This window comes from Myzus persicae, unplaced genomic scaffold (assembly GCF_001856785.1).
Source record: "Myzus persicae strain clone G006 unplaced genomic scaffold, MPER_G0061.0, whole genome shotgun sequence".
Taxonomy (NCBI): Eukaryota; Metazoa; Arthropoda; class Insecta; order Hemiptera; family Aphididae; genus Myzus; species Myzus persicae.
This window is the reverse complement of record NW_019102823.1, coordinates 465,772-484,055: the sequence shown is the minus strand read 5'-3', so window position 1 is coordinate 484,055 and position 18,284 is coordinate 465,772. Positions and strand designations below refer to the sequence as shown.

At 34.8% G+C, this 18,284-nt stretch overlaps 1 protein-coding gene across 23 annotated transcripts in view; it reads right to left on the bottom strand.

Annotated features, from left to right (window-relative positions):
- The window catches only part of LOC111033173 (microtubule-actin cross-linking factor 1), a 75,409-nt gene that overhangs the window by 18,119 nt on the left and 39,006 nt on the right, over nucleotides 1-18,284 (bottom strand). For 14 of the 23 annotated variants that reach the window (XM_022313800.1, XM_022313805.1, XM_022313798.1 and 11 more), the window contains 22 exons: nucleotides 14,173-14,336; nucleotides 13,983-14,098; nucleotides 13,809-13,912; nucleotides 13,528-13,743; nucleotides 13,069-13,457; nucleotides 12,801-13,008; nucleotides 12,362-12,730; nucleotides 12,258-12,281; nucleotides 11,713-12,183; nucleotides 11,375-11,650; nucleotides 10,955-11,302; nucleotides 10,618-10,878; nucleotides 10,336-10,550; nucleotides 10,030-10,180; nucleotides 9,692-9,775; nucleotides 9,360-9,590; nucleotides 7,658-7,734; nucleotides 6,334-7,573; nucleotides 5,694-5,840; nucleotides 4,604-5,628; nucleotides 460-4,198; nucleotides 59-385 (listed from right to left, as the gene is read on the bottom strand). In XM_022313800.1, the coding sequence (XP_022169492.1) occupies nucleotides 59-385; nucleotides 460-4,198; nucleotides 4,604-5,628; nucleotides 5,694-5,840; nucleotides 6,334-7,573; nucleotides 7,658-7,734; nucleotides 9,360-9,590; nucleotides 9,692-9,775; nucleotides 10,030-10,180; nucleotides 10,336-10,550; nucleotides 10,618-10,878; nucleotides 10,955-11,302; nucleotides 11,375-11,650; nucleotides 11,713-12,183; nucleotides 12,258-12,281; nucleotides 12,362-12,730; nucleotides 12,801-13,008; nucleotides 13,069-13,457; nucleotides 13,528-13,743; nucleotides 13,809-13,912; nucleotides 13,983-14,098; nucleotides 14,173-14,336 (10,182 nt within the window). Of the gene's footprint in view, nucleotides 1-58; nucleotides 386-459; nucleotides 4,199-4,603; nucleotides 5,629-5,693; nucleotides 5,841-6,333; nucleotides 7,574-7,657; nucleotides 7,735-9,359; nucleotides 9,591-9,691; nucleotides 9,776-10,029; nucleotides 10,181-10,335; nucleotides 10,551-10,617; nucleotides 10,879-10,954; nucleotides 11,303-11,374; nucleotides 11,651-11,712; nucleotides 12,184-12,257; nucleotides 12,282-12,361; nucleotides 12,731-12,800; nucleotides 13,009-13,068; nucleotides 13,458-13,527; nucleotides 13,744-13,808; nucleotides 13,913-13,982; nucleotides 14,099-14,172; nucleotides 14,337-16,790; nucleotides 17,441-18,284 lie in introns of those variants that run through there. The other 9 variants (XM_022313806.1, XM_022313813.1, XM_022313797.1 and 6 more) reach the window with 5 other exon arrangements.

Genomic DNA, 18,284 nt, shown 5'->3' with positions numbered 1-18,284 from the left:
CTGAATTTTCATTTAAAATAGGAATAATAATAAAATTAATTTTTAATATTTTACTTACACTATGTTCTTTAATCCTCTGTTGTATTTTTTCTTCATCTGTAGGAACTAGTTCCATGTCCTTGATTTTTTTCTCGCTTTTATCCAACCACTCCAAGAGAGGTGTTATTTTTTCTAAGAATTCTTTAGCCACAACCATAGCTTTTTGCAAATCATCCATGCGTTTTGTAGCACCACGGTCCAAATTATCAAAACGCTGAGATAACTCTTTCAACTGTATTTCAATTTCCTTACGTTCCCTAGGATCGACATTAGCTGCAACTTCATTACCCATATCAAATATTGATGACAACGAATTTTGACGGTCAGCTAACATTTTCTTTAAGAACTGAAATTTTTTTAATTTAAGTTAATGTATTATTAATTAACCAAAGAACAATTTAAAAAAAACTAATTATTTACCTTTTGTTCTTGTAATTGTGCTTTTACCACCTTGTAATCAGCTGATGGTGGTTTTTGATTAGATACTAATTCTTCTGTATCAGCTAACCACTTAGCAAATCCATCTAAAGCATCTTGGAACTTGCCAGATTGTAAAAGACCATAGTCTAGACGTCTGTCCCTCTCATTTAATTTTTCTTTGAGTGCATTCCACTTATCATTCATTTTTTCCAAATCTTTTTCCAAAATACCAGTGTTTACACCTCTGGCAGCAGACTGTATTAATCTTTGACCTACACCATTAACTTCATTGACAGACGAAATGAGTGGCTCAATGGTGTTCTTTCTGAAAGAACCAAACTCTTGTTGTTGGAATTTAATTGCCTCCACTTCAGATCCAATTGGTTTCAAATTCTTAAACTCATCAGTTGCATGATCTATGTCTTGAACAACATTATCGTGCTTATTTTTAAAAGCTTGTAGTCTGTCTAAAATATTTTCAAGATCAGTTTGTCTGTTTGATGCTCGTTCATCAAGTTTGTTTAATAAACGTGTCAGTGATTCAGCTTGATCACGCATAGAAGTAGAGTCTTCCAAACGTTGGCCTAGTTCAAGCATTACAGTAACATCATCTCCAGCCCTTGCAATTTTCTTAATAAATTTGTCTACTTCATCTAATTGGCCAGTAACAGTTTTAATATCTCGACCCGGTGGTTTCAATGAGTCAAATTCAGCTTCTAAGTCATTCAAATTTTTACCCAGAGCTTTGACTTTATCTGCGTATTGTGCCAATGCAGTCGAAGCTGAAAGTAATTGTGAACACCTATCGTCCAGTTTACCTTCTAAATCGTCTAATCTATCCATAAGATTATCAACATCATCTTGTAATTTTAATGAGTCACCAACGCCCATTTGAACAGCTTCTGAGGCCAAGTCACCAGCTGTTTGCCTTAGACCTACTAATGGATTTCTCAATTTCTTAGCATCTTCTCGCAATGCTTTAATTCTTTCCAACAGCTTTGGATCACGAGCTGCACCTCCAACCGAATCATGAGAATTAAGTTTATCTTCACAACGCTGTAATGCGTGTTCAGAATCTCTAAGGTTGTCAGAAAAGTCGGACAACTTTCTTGAAATGTCTTCTAACCATTGTGTTTTTTCCATTAATTCATTATTCAATCTATCCCATCTAGTTTTGATGGTTGACAGTTCTTGTTTTACAAGTTCTTTATCGACATCACAAGAAGAAAGGAATGTTTCTCCCAGGTTTTTAACATTCTCAAACTCACCAGAGTGTTTCCAAACTTCATTTCTAAAAGCAGACAATTCTCTCAATTGTTTATCCACATCTTTTTTACTAAAGCTGTTTGGTCGTATAAGTTCTAATTTATTTTCGGCTTGAGCCAACCATGGTGTAAAGGACTCTTGGGCTCTATAATATTTTCTACAGTGTTCCATGCATGTTTGAAGTCTGTTATGGCGGTCTACAGCTTCTTTACGTAGTTTGTCCCAATTTTGTTGTATTTTGTCCAAATCCCGTTGTAAATTACGAGATTCATTACGTTGTCCAGTTCGGGATAGCATATCACGACCCTTATTCAAAAGCATAATTACTTCATGTTCTTTGTGTAATACTTCTTTGTATATAGGCTCATACTGCGAAACTTGTTGTTGTAATATATCTTTGTCAGCGGATATTAATAGACGTTCTGTGAGACTGCCCAATTGATCAGAAAGCCAACCAAGTGTCAAAGCACAGGTAGCTTCAAATTGTCTACCGTCCTTCAGTGACCCTTCAATTTCAGCTTTTTTATTGTCCAATTTCTTTTGCAAGTTGTTATATTGACGATTAATAGCAGCTAATTTTGCTTGAATATCTGCTTTACAAGCCGGGTCATCTAATACATTACACAAATGATTGCCAGCATCTTCTAAATCGGCTAATAAAGGTCGTTGGCCTTCTAATTGTCTTTCCAAGTTCTGTATTTTTCTAAGCCTCTCTTCTGGTTCCTTATCATATGAAATATCATCTAATTGATCAGAAATATTTTGTAATGCTTCAGTCAAACGAGCAAGACCTGCATCAAATTCTCGGGTAGAATCAGCTGCTGCGCCAAGATTAGATGCTCTATCTTCCAATTTGCCAAGTAAATCTGACCATTTTTGTAAAATTGCTGATAATTTATTAGAAAACCGTTGAGCATCCGGAGAGTTTGGATCTGGTAGTCTATTAAGTATACTTTCACCGACAGATGTTAAATGTGTAAGTTGAGGTTGCTGAGTTCTAAACTCTTCTCTCAACACTTGAATTTGCTGAACTTGACTTTGTACTATTCTAGAATCTGATGATATTGGACCTAAGACATTTAGCATACGCTCTTTGGATCCTAACCAGTTTGAAAGGTTGTCGTGCGAGTCATGGAAATCTTTCAAGTCTTCAAGAAGTTGAATGCGATTCTTACAAATATCATTTAAGTTTTTCCAACGGCTTGTAACATTTTGAATGTCATCGTGTAATCTATCAGCTCCTAAAGAAGTTGGTTTCTTTTTTAATAGATCATTTACACCAGATTTAGTACTATCTAACAAAGATTGTTTTTCATACATTTCTTCAAGTACAGCTCTAACTTGTTTTGCTGCTTTATCAGATTCTTCTTTAGTCAAAGGAATACTCTCTTTTGGTAATGATTTCTGTGTTCTATCTAAAAATTGATTTAATATTTTCATATTTTCAACCAATTTCCTCACATCATCTCTAATAGTATCCAATTCATTTTGTCTGTCTGATATTTTCACACCTAATAAGTTATATCTGTTATTAATTTCGTTCAATTCCTGTTGCACAGGGCTGTCATCTAAACCATCTTCAATTCTGTTGTAAGTGAAACTTACAACCGAACTTCTTGGAGAATCCCTAGACGTTTTTCTTAATGAGTCCAACGAATATCGTTTAGTAGGAGATACCGAACTACGTCTTCTCATAGAATTGGTGAGGCTAGAATCATAAAATGTAGCCCCAAGGTCGTTAAGTCTGTCAATAGTAATGCTGTAATCACGATGATCCTTAGAAATTGGTTTTAGTTCATCAATTTGATTTTTAATAATATTCATATCTACCGCTACACTTTCTAATTGGTTAACTCTTTTCTCTGTGTTATTCAACCATATTAATACTTGATCTCTTAATTTTTCATATGCTTGAAGTTGTTCCACTTTAGCTTTAGATAATCTCTGCTTTTCTTCTAATAGTTGGTTCAATTGTTTCCATTGGTTTTCTAATCCTTTAACACGATCACGTACAGGAGGAGTGTCAGTTACATCCTTATTGTTAATGAGAGTTTTTCCGTCACGTATTGTTTGGTCTAATGCTTGTCGTTGAGAGTCTCTTTGAGCAATTAAATCATCCAACTTGCTTTCAGGCATATCATTGAAATTGTCTAAAGCATTTGCCAACCATTGTTCAAGCATTGCTGCTTGACTATTAAATGATGACAAAATTTGGTTGATGTCATTTAATAGTTCACCTCGTTTAGCAGTCCTATCCAAGAGCTTTTCAAAACGAGTCATAACATCTTTCAACTTGACCTCAATTTTTTTGGCAAGTCTAGGATTGCTTGAGTTGATCATTAATTCTTGTGTAGAATGTGCAACACTGTCCACACTTGCTCTATGTGTATCAATATCTGACTGCAACAATCTGTACTCCCGGATTTGTTCAGACAGACGATCTGTATGTAAGCTCACTGGTCTTGTTATATTCCTAAAAACATTTTTATTTCATTAAGACATGTGAATAATTTTGCCAATAAGTGTAAGTCATTAATAAGAGAACTTGGATAGTTAAACATTTTTTTTTTGCGAAAACAATCATCGTTACTAAAAAAAAAATGTTGATTAAAAGTAATATAAATGAGGAAATAAGGTACTATTAACTATAATTGTAAGTCATGGGTAACTAAAAAACTGCATGTTTACAAATGGGTTGTTAATTGAAATTAAATATTGATAACATGGATTAAAAGTTATAATTTAAGAGGACGCTACTCATGTCTATATTGTCTTGTCTTACAAATGTACAGCACAACAAATTTGTGTTCACGAGTTTCAATACTGCATGGGTAGCATTCACTTAAATTATAAATAAAAATTATAAGAAAAAACTTACTTTAATGTTGCTTCAGCATCGTTCAACCAATGAAGTAATGAATCTAAAGCATCTTGCACACCGTGTGATTGAACTAATGCAGTATCCAATTGTGATAGCCGGTCAGCTAAACCATTACATAAAGATCTGTACTTATCTTCCAATTCATTAACTGGGCCTTGAATGGTTTCAATTTCTTTGATACCACTTTGGCCTTCAAGGGACCTAATTAGACCATCTGCAGCTTGTTTGACATTTTCAATAAGCCTAGCTTGACCCAGAAATTCATTGTTCAAAGTTTTTGTTCGATTGAATTGATCTTCGAGAGCATTCGGATCAGCACCAATTGGTTCATTAATGATTTTAATAGCTCTAGGTTCAGCATCTCGAAGCCAAGCCTTAACGGCGTTCAAGGCATCCTTATATTCTCTCTGTTTAGAATTAAGTCCACTTAATTTATCAGACAAGGCATTAGCTCGAGATAATAAATCTTTATAATTATTAGTGACATTGATAACTGTATTTTTAATCACACTGTCTTGTGATGATACCGGTTCAATATGATGAAGTCTAGATGGTAAACCAGTTCTGAAATCATTTAAACAGGTCAGATATTCTTTAGACTCGTCCATGAACTTTTGAGCTGCCATTGTGATAAAGCGGAGATCTGCTTGGTGTGAAATTACATCAGACACAAACTCCCTTGTGGATTCAGTTGAAGATGTATCGGCAAGTCTATTTATATTAGCTAATGCACGTTCTTTTTCATCAAGAGTGCGCTGAGCTCTATCCATCCATGTAGTAAATGTGGTAAGTTCAGATTTAAACTTGGATAATTCATCTTTAGCAGAGACCAAGCGACGTAGCAGTTTATCAGTACGTTCATTTGCATGGTCATACCGAGATTTCAGAGATTTGCCTTTCTTCTCAACATTATTTATTTCTTCTCTAGACAAGTATTCACTGCCTGTAGCAATTATATGACGCACTTGATCCAAACATGTTGTAATGGGACGTAATTGTGAATCAATTTCTTCTTTAATCAGCTAAAAAATATTTATATATAAATATTATATTAAATAAATAATGCAAAAATTTAAAATATCCATACTTTTAAAATGTTTATTTGATTACGTAGTTGATCTAAACCTTCTTGAGCAATATCTTGATTTGCAATTCTGTCTTCAATTTCTCCAATCCAGTTTAAGTATTCTGACAGTGTGTCATCACACAGTTTGTATTTTTCTGCCATGGCTTGCTATAAAATACATATATATTAATGTTATAAAAACATCAATGAGAATCATAACAGTTTCAATTTAAAAAAAATATTAGTGCAATTTTAAATTTAGCATATTGAATATTATTTTTAATGCATACAAATTAAAAGCTGATTACATCTAAAAACTAATTTTAGTTTTTATTTGTTGTTGTTTTTACTTGTAAATCAGTTAAAATAAGCCTTTACAAAAAAAAAACAACATACATTTGTTATAATATCATAAAAAAAAAATTTGTTAGGCATATTATACAGGCAAAAAATAACTGGTATATAATATAGCTTTCAAAAATAATCTGGTTGTCCTGAAAAATAAAACACAAACACAAAAGCTATCAAAAAAAAAAATTTTAAAAAAGCCGTACTCTAAAAAAATAATTAATTAAAAAAATTTGTTGACAAAACAAACAACTTATATAATTTTAAATCACAATACACCATGCATGGCATAAAATTACATCATTGAAGTTACCAAGGTTATTCCCGAGGTGCTTGATTCTAGAAGTGATATAGGTAAAGATGGCACATTTCTACTCTCATTGTGTATACAATCTTCTAATTCTTCTTCGGTTATTGATTCTTGTACAAAAAACTGAGGTCTCAAACTATTAGACCGTTCAACTTTACGTTTAGCACCTTTTACTTCGACTGTTTCAACAGGTGAAGAAACATATTCAATAGCTGATGGATCATATATAAAGTTACCTTCTATAGCTTCTTTCATTGTACTACCTTGATAGTGGCCAGTGGTATCTAAAATATCTTTCCGCAGTGCTTGTTTTAATGATAAGGTTTTTGGCTTAGTCGGATCAACTACTACAGCTGAATCTGGGTTTATAATCCGCATATCAATGCACTCTTTAAATGATACTAACCTGTCAGTACCAGGTATAATAAAAACACCAGATTCAGGATCAAATAAATTTTGTTTGATTGCTTCAAATAAACTCCAACCTTCTGTTGGCAAATCAGTCCTAGGATCTTCTTTAATTTTTAAGGCGTCTAATGTTTTGGTCAATACAACTTTCAATGCACTTTTTGGTTTGAGACCATTTAGTTTTGATAAAAGTTGTAATTCATCTTCAGCCAAATTAATTTTATCTAAGTTTCCTTGATGAACAGCATCGAGTACAGTAATTTCTTTTTCATTTAATGTGACTTTTTTATTTAACACTTGGAATACCTCACCCCTAACCTCACTCGAATTGAGAGTTTCAATAAAATCAGCAATATGTTCTTCATTTTTTACCTTTATTCTTTCAACTGGTCCTCGTTCAGCATCCATTAACTCCTTTTGAATAGCTTCCAGCAAAGTCATTTGTGGTCCGTTATCACCAACAACACAAGGACCCAAAAGTTTGTTTGCTAAACTGTTGTCCACCAGTCCTTTCTCGACAGCTTGCTCAATAGTTACCCAGCCAGATTTTGAATCTGGTTGTGTGGCAATACGACCAGTTCGTACATCTAATACTCGTAAACGAATTGCTTCGCCTACTGTTAAAATTTCGCCAGTCTTGGGATGAACAATACCCGGAGCATTAATAATGTCATCATCAAGTCCGGTTGCTTCTTCCATACGTCGACGTAATGAACGAATATCTGCATCACCATTAGATTCAACAGTTTGTGTAGAATGCTGATTACCCATTGCAGATAACTGATGATCTAAATTTTTTGCTGTTATTGTTTCGTCTATACCATTTGTCGATACACTAGAATTTAAAGAAAAAACAGAACACAACTTTAATCATACAACTATGAAAACACACTAACACTATAAAGTATCAAGTACTAACTCAGGAATGGTATCATATATATTGAACTCAGTTCTGAATGTGCGCAACGGCCTAGCCTCTAACGTCTTCACATATTCCTGCAACATTTATTTAGACTAATCATTTCTAATAGATAAATTGATAGGCTAAAGCCAAACCTTGGGTATTTTACAGTAATAATATGTTGCTTAATAACTTCAAGGGAACAATACTCTACCTTTTTTAATTATTTGTAGTAAAAACTAAAAGTGCAAAATAATTGACAAGAGGTGTGTTACTATGTAGGCGTAATCAACAATGCTTAACAAAATACTTGTTTTCATACACAAGAGTATATAATTACCACAATGTATTAATAAAAATTTTAAGTAACCTAAATAAAAACAAGGTAGTATTATTTTGAAATTTCTAAATGTTAATATTTTTTTTAAATATCATGGTGAACTAACCTGTCATTTATATATTTATATTACACTACAAGTGTTAAGCGAGAAGCCAAACTTCATAATATATATGTCTCAACAATAGTAATGATTGGATGTAATAATTTTGTTATTTACATCTATAAAATCTTTATTTCAATTGTTATCATCAAATTGGATGAATGCATTATACACCATTTAATAAAAGTAAAATTATGATTGTTTACAGTTGCATGTGAAATGTGAAAAAAAAATTTAATAAAATACTGTAAGTAGTTGGATTGTTTGGAATTAAAAAAATAATTTCTTTTGACATTAATTATGGTTATTAGATAATATATGCTGTTGAAGATCATACATAGGCTAGTTTCCTTATTCAATATTGTAATGCAACTGTGTGATTTGTTTAATGTATACTTCAACAATTGTCAAGCTATCGTTGGATTTCAATAAGAAAATAAAAAAAAAAAGGATAATGCATTTTTTAATTTAAATTAAGTTTAAAATAAGGGCTCATAAATATATTGAATTCATAAACTGTTTTATTTCATAGAATTTATTTTACACAATTTAATTACCATTGAATTCAATTTAAATGTGTTATTTTTCATAAGTTGAAAATAAATATATTTAATAATAATACAGTAAAAAAAATATGTATAGGAAACCTTAACTTCTATTTTAATTTCAAATCAATTGTTATCTATAATTTTAATTGAACTTTTATTTTTTTTTATTTTTTACTAGATATTTACAATCTATTCATAGAATAATAAGCAAATTAGATAAGAGTAAAAAAACACATGAGTAATATGACGGAAGAAGCCACCCATTGATGACACTACCTATTTTGTTTAGTTTATAAGGAGAAATTTGATCTAGGAATCAAGCATTTAGCAGGTCACGACACCAATTACGTTTGAGACGTCTGAAGGGGTTACCCGGGATCGAAGCGACTGCTAGATTTTTTATAAGAGGATTAGGATGATTCAGTAACCTACTGTGAAACCGCTTATAGTAGAGTTTTGCTTCATCTTTGACGGAGTTCATCCTGAGATCTTGCTGAATGGAAAGGTTGGGGACATAAGGAGGAGCATTAAGTAGTTTCCTTAGCGCTAACTTAATTGAACTTGGATATTATTTAAAATCAAAAATATAAAAAATAATTGATATATAATTGGACGAATAAAAAAAAAACCAAATATATAAAAACTACAAATTATAGAACTCAATTAATAAGATTTAATAAATATTTATTATTTATCCTACATACTTAACGTTTTAAAAATAATTTTACTAACCTGTAGCTCAAGATCATCAGTATTGACTGATGCTAGATTTTTCAACTGGTCAATCAACATGTTAAGCAATGCTTGAAATCTATGGTTGAGCACATCAAGTTCATGAGACACAGCCAGTTCACCAACACTGGGATCCATATTTTGGCCTTTATTATGATTGCTGGCATCAAGGCTTGGATGAACTTCATCTACCAGCCACGCACAGTAATGTTGAAGTCGTAGGTCATATATCTATTTGCGGGTTAATTATACGCATAGTCTTTGTTATGGTCTGTTAAATTGTTATCACGGCAAATTTTCGATTTTTATTTTATGTTAAAAAGCGTCGTTACCTTAGCTTCTCGTATAAATCTGCCACCATCCACATTGACGCTCTCAATTGCTTTAGTACGTTCCTGCACCTTGTTATACAAAGCCTACGAGATGTATTTGATCAATAAATAAAAAACCTTTGTTCGGGCCGTGAGGCTTTACTTAGATAATGTAATACAGTACACACTTATGTTATATTAATTTTTAATATTATACAGTATATTAAATTATTATGTATTGTTTATTTAACATGCAAAACAAAGGTTGAGTTTAAGTAATATAAAGTGCATGACTCACCATAACATATATTATACAGTTTAATGAATTATGGCAGTTTTATATCTTTGTATACACTTACCTTGGTAGTTTCTGTAAGATCTCTTGCTTGCATTTTAAGAGGAGCAACATTATTCAATTTAACGTAACTCTCATCAATGATTTTAACTTCAGACTGGTACGAATTTTTGTATTTATTCAAAAGATCGTAAGCTGCTTCACAGCTCTTCAGCCTGTAGGAACAAAGATACGCACAATATTATTGTAAGATTAAAGTTGACAAAAAATCTTTGATATGATAAATGGTAATTTACATTGGCCAAAAGATGAATAATTAATTACTTTTTCATTAAGTTAATTAATTGTTTTTAATAATTTATTATTTTACCTGTCGACTAATTGACTACAAACATTGTTCCATCTACTTGTAATACGATTTACATCACTGTCGAGTCTATCCAAATCATGATGAGCAGTACGTGGTAAGTGGTGTCTGGATTTTTCTGTTAAACGCCTGGTATTATGTTTATCTTCAACCAACTGATCAATGACAGGCTGCTGAAGGACGACATTTTTTTGCAATGCTATCAGATCTTGGTGCACCTTTATACAATCATACACATAAATATAACACTGTTAAGTAAAAATGTAATATCAATGAAAGACTTACTAATTTTAAAGCCGGTAATTCAGATGGCATTTCACCATAAGATGCTAATTTTATTTCAAAATCTGATATAACATTATTTGCATCATCTAATCCAGACAAAGTAATTTCTGCGCACTTGAGTCTTTCAACATAAAGCTGAGAGAGATTCCATAACTGATTCCATTGGTTCAAAACCTTATCATGTTTAGCTTGTAAGGCTGCTGTTTTATTTGGTATGTTTTTGAATGTAGCTTGCATGGCTTCTACATCAGGACCCAAGTTCTGTACAACAAATAAATTTATTATTATTAAATATTATGATTCTATTACATAATCCAACAGATAGTCAATAAAATACCTTTAGTGACGTTTCAAAGTCTTTGTGTTGAATAACCAAGTGTTCTAAGGTGTCCATATCTCTTGGTATAGGGGCACTCAACCTGGTATTTAATGTGTGTTCATATTCATCCAATGAAATTTGAATAGATTTAACTTGATCGGTAAACATTCGTGTGAGGTTTTTACTGTCTTCTTCAGCTTGTGATCGTCGTTCAAATTCATCAAATAACCTGTTAACTTCGTCCATTTCTCTCTTGAGTCTTCTTAATTGAGGGTCAGCTGGATCACCTTCTCTCAACAATTTATTAGCATCTTCATTTAATGCCTTACGAATAGCATTACGTTGATCAGCACCCATGGCCAAAAACTATGTTTTAAAAAAATAAACAAAATAAAGTTAAACCAATTTGAAAAATAAAAATAAAATTATGTTTATTACTTGAGCCAAATCCCATCCCTTGACCACTTTGATAGTAGCAAATATCATATTTTGACGCATACGCAATTGCTTACGTTGCCATAATGCTGTCGTACGATCATATGCTCTGCGTAAACGATCTACAGAATCTAAAGCTTCTTGATCGGGAGGAGGTATTAAAAATACAACACCAGGAACATTTGAATCATCAGTTAGATTCATTCCTCTGGATACTCTCCATTTGATTCGTCCTGAATTATCATGAAGCAACCACTGAGAACCTTTTTCAACATTAATCTAAAAGAAAAAATTGTGTTAAACATTAATTGTTTCACCATATCATGATTTTTTTAACATACCCCATTTTGTTTGAAACTGCAAATCGCATTAACTGGTATAGGTCTAGTAATTGGAAGTCTACGTTGTTTCAGTGGAACTACTTGCCTTGATCGATCTTCAAGTGTACCGATCACTTCACTGAAGTTATTTAATTCTTCTCGGAGATCTTGCATACCTTTTAACAAACGTTCTCCATCATCTAAACTAAATTCTGATTGGCTAAAAACAGAATTTAGTAACTCGTCTCGTTTGTTTAACCAATGTTCAGCTTCTTTGACATCAGCATAGAACTGATGATAGTAAGTGGCATGCTTTAGATGTGTTTCTAAACAAAGAGTTAACTGGAGTAACCAAGTCCATTGTGTTTGTAATGCTGATATATAAGCTTCAATACACTTTGATGCAAGATGACCCTGGAGAATTAAAGCTTCTCCGCGATCTTGGACTGAACTTAATTGAATCTCTCTTTTCTCAAGTTCTGACATTAAAGACTGGAAAAATAAATAAAATAAATTTCTATATTACATAGGATAATAAGGGAATATAAATTTAATCAAATCACAACCTCAATCCCTGATCCAAATGTATGCTTTAAAAATTAGTTAACATATTAAAAAATTTAATTAAACCTATAATATATTATAATAAATACTAAATAGTAAACATTACCTCATAGTATTGTCGAATTGATGGTATGTTTAAATCTTTATCACTCCAATCACGATTTAATTCAATTTCTTCCTTCTCGTTCAGCCAAATAAGCTGATTTGTAGCCGATTGCAAGAAGTCTTGCAATGTTTCTAGGTCAGATAGTCGTTTATTAGAGAAAGTAACTAATTCAGCATAAACCTTCTGCAATGTATTCAAGTGCTGTGAATACAGGGATAGCTCGTCTCCATGGAAATTACTCTTAGCGTTTATGCAATGCTCAACTTTAGTATGGAATTGGTCAATTATTTTATGTTCACGCTGGTGTTGGTCCAAAAGCCCTTGGACACTAGGCAAGTCTGAACCATATTCAGCTTCCTGTAATTGTTTCTACAAACACATATAAACAACATAGAATTAGTAAACAAATAAAAAAAAAACAAATTTTCAAATGTAATACCAATTTGTTATTGCACCAATCAATGCATTCTTGCAATGAACGGAAATGAGTATTGGTATCAACAAGTCGGGTTTCCAGAATGGTTCGTGTTTGTTTGGTAACTGTACGCTCTTCGACAATTGGAAATGATAGAGTAGCCAAAGGAGTAAGAACTTTTGAATGCAACAAAGACCGCAAATTTACCCATCTCTGATGCAGTTTTTCCACCCTAAATATAACAAATAAAATATAATAATGCAATGAATAAAATCTAATTTATATTAGTTACCTCTTTTGTAACTCAGGTGCTTGCACGTATCGTCCTTCTCTGAGTGCTTGTACATCAACAAACAATGACTGAATAGTATCTTCAGATAAACGCAACTCGGTCTCCAGTTGATCAGCGTTGTGTTTTGCGTCCAATGGATGAAGTCTATCTGCTCGACGACCTTCTTCCACAATTCTAGTTTCCAACTCATCCAACTTCAAGTCGGTGCGTTTGGTTTCACGATGAACTTTTTCCGCTAATCTTTGTAAGCGTTCGAGACGTTTTATTTCTTCCTGAATAGCAGAATCTCGATCTTGGTATGACATCATCAAACGATTCCAGGTACGGTCAATAGCATCAGCTTGTAATTCGGGTTCAATATCATTTTCACCAACAGCCTCAAAATATTTCTATAAATAAAAAAATTCTATGAATGTTTCTACTAACAAAACACATGTCATATATATTATATTTTATTACTTGAAGTTCCTTGTATAAATGGACCAGGTGTTGTTTGTCACGATGGCGAGGTGGAAGTTCTTCATTACGAAACTTAGTAGAATCGGATGCTAATTTTTTCATTTCAATAAGTGTTGATGGGAAATTACGGTCAGACATTACAGATAACTTTTCACGCATCCAACGATTCAATGATGAAGCAATTTCACGGTATTCCCCAGAACGTTGTTGAGATTCCTACAAAAATATAAAAATGAAAATAAATGATATTTTGAAAATAAAACTATTTAATTTTTACTTACAGAATCATAAAGAGGATGTAAACGAGGGGGCTCCGGGAACACCTCGTGTAACGATGATATATACGTAATAATTGATTTTTCATCAATTTCGTGGGTGTCGACGTCTATAAAATAAATATAACAATAATATATTTTCAAAATCAATGTAAATATTATGTCGTAATGCACACTCACCTTCGGGATCCAATAATCTGGTGACTCCATATTCTCGTTCTGCGATGTAAAATGCAGACTCCAATCGCTCACGAACATTTTTACTTTTGACATTGCGCCAATCGACTAAATCCGGTCTAAGTAAGATTAAAATTAATATTAATTATGACAACATATTACAAATTTTTAACTACAAGAAAATTATTATTACCTATTTCTGTGTATAATTGCGTTGAATGCCATGCCATCCCGCCAAGAAGACGTGAAGTCCGACACCCGTACACCTGGGTATTTCGATGTTGATTTGCGAGCCCATTTCAATAAAGCGTCACGCGCCGATACGTTTGGTTCTTCACCAACCACAATGTCAGATATCTAAAAATTAATAATTAATAACAATAATAATAAAAACGTAAAAAAAAATAATAATGAAAATATTGAAAACGCCATTACAAGTCGACGCGTGTATTAAATGTCCACATAAGGTTTCTCGTCCCACCGGAGGCGGGTTCGAATTACCCATATTACACTAGTGCCATATACATAATTGTACATATAGTAATATTTTTTTTACACAGAATAATAATAATAAAAATAAGACAATTATTATTAGGGTCAACAATGCGCATGCCCGCCGACGAAAACAAAATACAATTCGGTATACGTGTTTTTTACGATTCGACCGAGCCACCAGTCTTCTCCTTAAATGGGCAGTAGGTCCGCTCTAGAGGCCGTTCACAACACATTCTCGCCCATGTCATTTATTAGTAGGACAAATTATGTGTGATTTTATTCTTCGATTGAAATTATCATTCGAGCAAACGAACGAAAAGTAAAACAAATTTTTACTCATGAAGACGATTCAAAGTCGAGACTTCGGTCCATAACAGTGATAGAGAGTGAGGGAGAGAGAGAGAGAGAGAGGTGATTTATGGGTGTGTGTGAGTGTGTGCGCGAAGAAAGAAATCAAAAATCAGGTCACCATCATTATGCACGTTTGAAGGAAATGTGCGGCATGCAAAAGAAACCATCCATGCGTGCCCTGATCATAGTCATATTATTCTTCGCTATTATGGCAGCGGGTACTGAGTAAAACATCGACATTATGTACGTAGATACTATCCATGTTTGTATACATGTTAACTATGTTTCAGTCAGGTGATGTACAGTACACAACTGTATACATTACACATAGTACACGGTACAAGAGACAACATGTAAATAATAGCGCAAAAATTTTTAGGTAGGCCGTAGGCACTTTGCAGGTGATGTTTGTCTAGTTCGGATTCGATGACATTTTTTACCGGCCCCAAAAAATAACCGAAAAAGCACAGTTAAGCTTTTATTCCTAGGTTTCAGATCACTTCTTCATTAACAATTGCTCCGTTCACTTTGAAATACGTAGGTTCGTTCACCTTATTCTTGTTTCCGGTACGTGCACTCTAACAGTCTGCATATGTGCGAGAAAATTTAAATTCAAGTACCTACCTACCCGCAAATTTATCTTAAATATCGAATTTTTAACATTAACATAAAATGAACCCCAATACGCTAACCACTCATCTGTGTCATTTCCGATTGTATAACAACACAATGCCCTATGATAAACGAGTACACAATAAATTAAAATACACAAGTTGTACATTTTATGGACTCTTGTCGTCTATTACTAACCAAACAAATAAAAAAATATGATCGTCAGTTTATCAAAGGCGGTGGTTATCTTTTTGGTAAACATATAAATATGTGATTAAAATAAATTATGTCATAATAAAATATATAGGAATTAGGAATGATACAATTTAGATAGTTGTAAGATTATCAACTTTTAAAAGAAAATCATTAAACAAATAATGTATGAAACATGCGTGAAATCAAACTGATTAACATAATATGACGACAAAATTTAATTTCAACTATTATTTGAATGGCTTTTAAAATATCTGGTGTCAACTTAAAATGGGAAATATAGATTAAGGAATGCAACACAACACTTCACTCACGATAACTATATATGACGGACTGCGGTGGAACACGAAAATTGGTCCGATCTACAGAGGTGTGTCTGTGTTACTGGAAGAATGTGATGTACAAGTACAATACATGAAATCTTCTAATGAAGTATTTAAAAAATAAGCGTAGCAGGATAAGGGGAGGGGGGTGAATCCATAAATAGAGGTTTTACTGTAATGACTAACAAGTATAACTGAATTAGGATTTACTCCGCGTCCAATATAATATTTATTTGTGTACATCAACACACATCGTATATGACATATGTATATATTATGGTGCGTGAGCAGTGCGTGTATGTGGTTAAGTACTTTACTACTATATACATAATGTGTCGAACACAGTACATACATATCATATAGTGTATTGATATGACATGTATCTATAATTTGTAAACCACTTTCATTCGAAAACGGATCGGCCTTATCTACGCGCATAAGAAAGTGGTAAGAGAAAAAAACTATTATTCAATGAGAAAAATCAACAAAACATGTGTCCCATACATATATACAATTACCACTATTCAGCAAACACTTAAAAGATAAAAAAAAAATGTCAAGTCGTATACCCGAATAATATAACTACTACACGATAGGGACCTACTGCAGTCGGCACACAAAAATGCCATTTGGACTGCGATTTCCCGCAAAACAGCCGAGACTGATTCAATCGTTTGCAATTTCTAGCTATTTTAGATTGTAGGAAAACTTGCAATCCGAAGGCAACCCATCACGACAGGATAAACCTGGCGAATATATTATAATAATACATATAGGTGCGTGTATGCATGTGCTGTGCACGATTTTGCGAGACTACCTTGGCCTTCTTCGTCTTGATGACCTGGTGATGTCTGGACGAGGTCCTCTTGGACTCTTCGTACGGCTGGTCGGCGACCATCATCTGGCCGGTTTTCATCATGCTCTCGGTGGCCGACACCTCGACGCCGCGCGTCAGCACGGTGGTTTTGCGCAAGACGCGCGTGGTGACCGAATGCCTGCCGACGTCCGGTCGCCTATCCACCTTTTGAGACTCGTGGTTGGATCCGGTCACCTCAGTGGATAGGTGCCGTTTCGTGTACACGGCCTGCAGGTCGCGCACATCGTCGTCGCCCTCCCGGGTGCCCTGCATGAACAGCCGGCTACCGCCCGGGCGGCCGCCCGACGACGACGACGACACCTCCTTGGAGGCTTTGGTGAACCGGTACATGATGTACCGTCGGCGTTTCGATCTCTATCGATCTCGGTCTTATCCGGGTGCTCGCGTCAATCGTTCTTCGCTCGCATAGCGGAGCACGAGACGTTTCCGAAAACCGTTTACAACGACTTTTGTCGAATGCGTTGGGTGCGTGTAGAGCGACGAAAATATAAATATATACGTTAATATCGTTTTTCATATACGACAAGTCCGGGACGACAACAGCAGCAAAACCGTTACTGAGCAACGATGAGCAACGATGAGCAACGATGATGACGACTAACTGCACGCGCGACACGGCCGGTGCACAAGAGATAACTGAACCGTGTTAAGCCGTCGGAGGCCTGGCCGGTGTTGCAGCAGAAAGGCAATACGTGAATGAGTAGGAGGACGAGGAGGAGCGCGCGCGCACAGGTATATTATAGGTACGCTATACGGAGTGTTGTCGCGACTGCGGTGTGTGTGTGTGTGTGTGTGTGTGTAGAGGGGAAAAATAGCGACTGCGTATGGTACCTGCCCGCAATAATAATAATAAAAAAAAGCGCACTTCAAGGTTATAACCACGCACACGCACCGCCACCGCACCCGGCACTGGGGGGAGGGGGACCCATTGAATAATATTGCGAGACGCGATACGCATACGCGAGATTTTCTTCCGCGGAGTCGGGATTAGGTACGCGGTGGTTTCATTGAAAAAACAACGATTGCCCAACGCAATTGACCACCAGGCTGCAGAACTCGTCGGTCGTGTGATGTAGGCCCCCTCGAAAAGCACCAGCAGCCATCGCAGATGGTCTACCAGAATATTATAATATTATTGTAGGTAATGTAATGTGTTACGATAACAACGCCCGGCGCCCACGGACGCTGAGCCCACGTTCGACCTGGCCAAAAATCTCATCGCCGCGTATACGGCGTGCACCACATATCCATATAAAGAGCGCTCGGCCAGGTGCGTTCGGATCCTTGGGTCGCCGGGGACCTTGGGCGAACCGCAGCGTAGGAGTCGCCCGCCCGGCGGACGCTGGAGGAGGCCGCGGATTACATAAACACCGCGCCGCTGTGCACAACACACTTCCATTATGGATATACGCACCGGTACGGACGGAGGCGGGA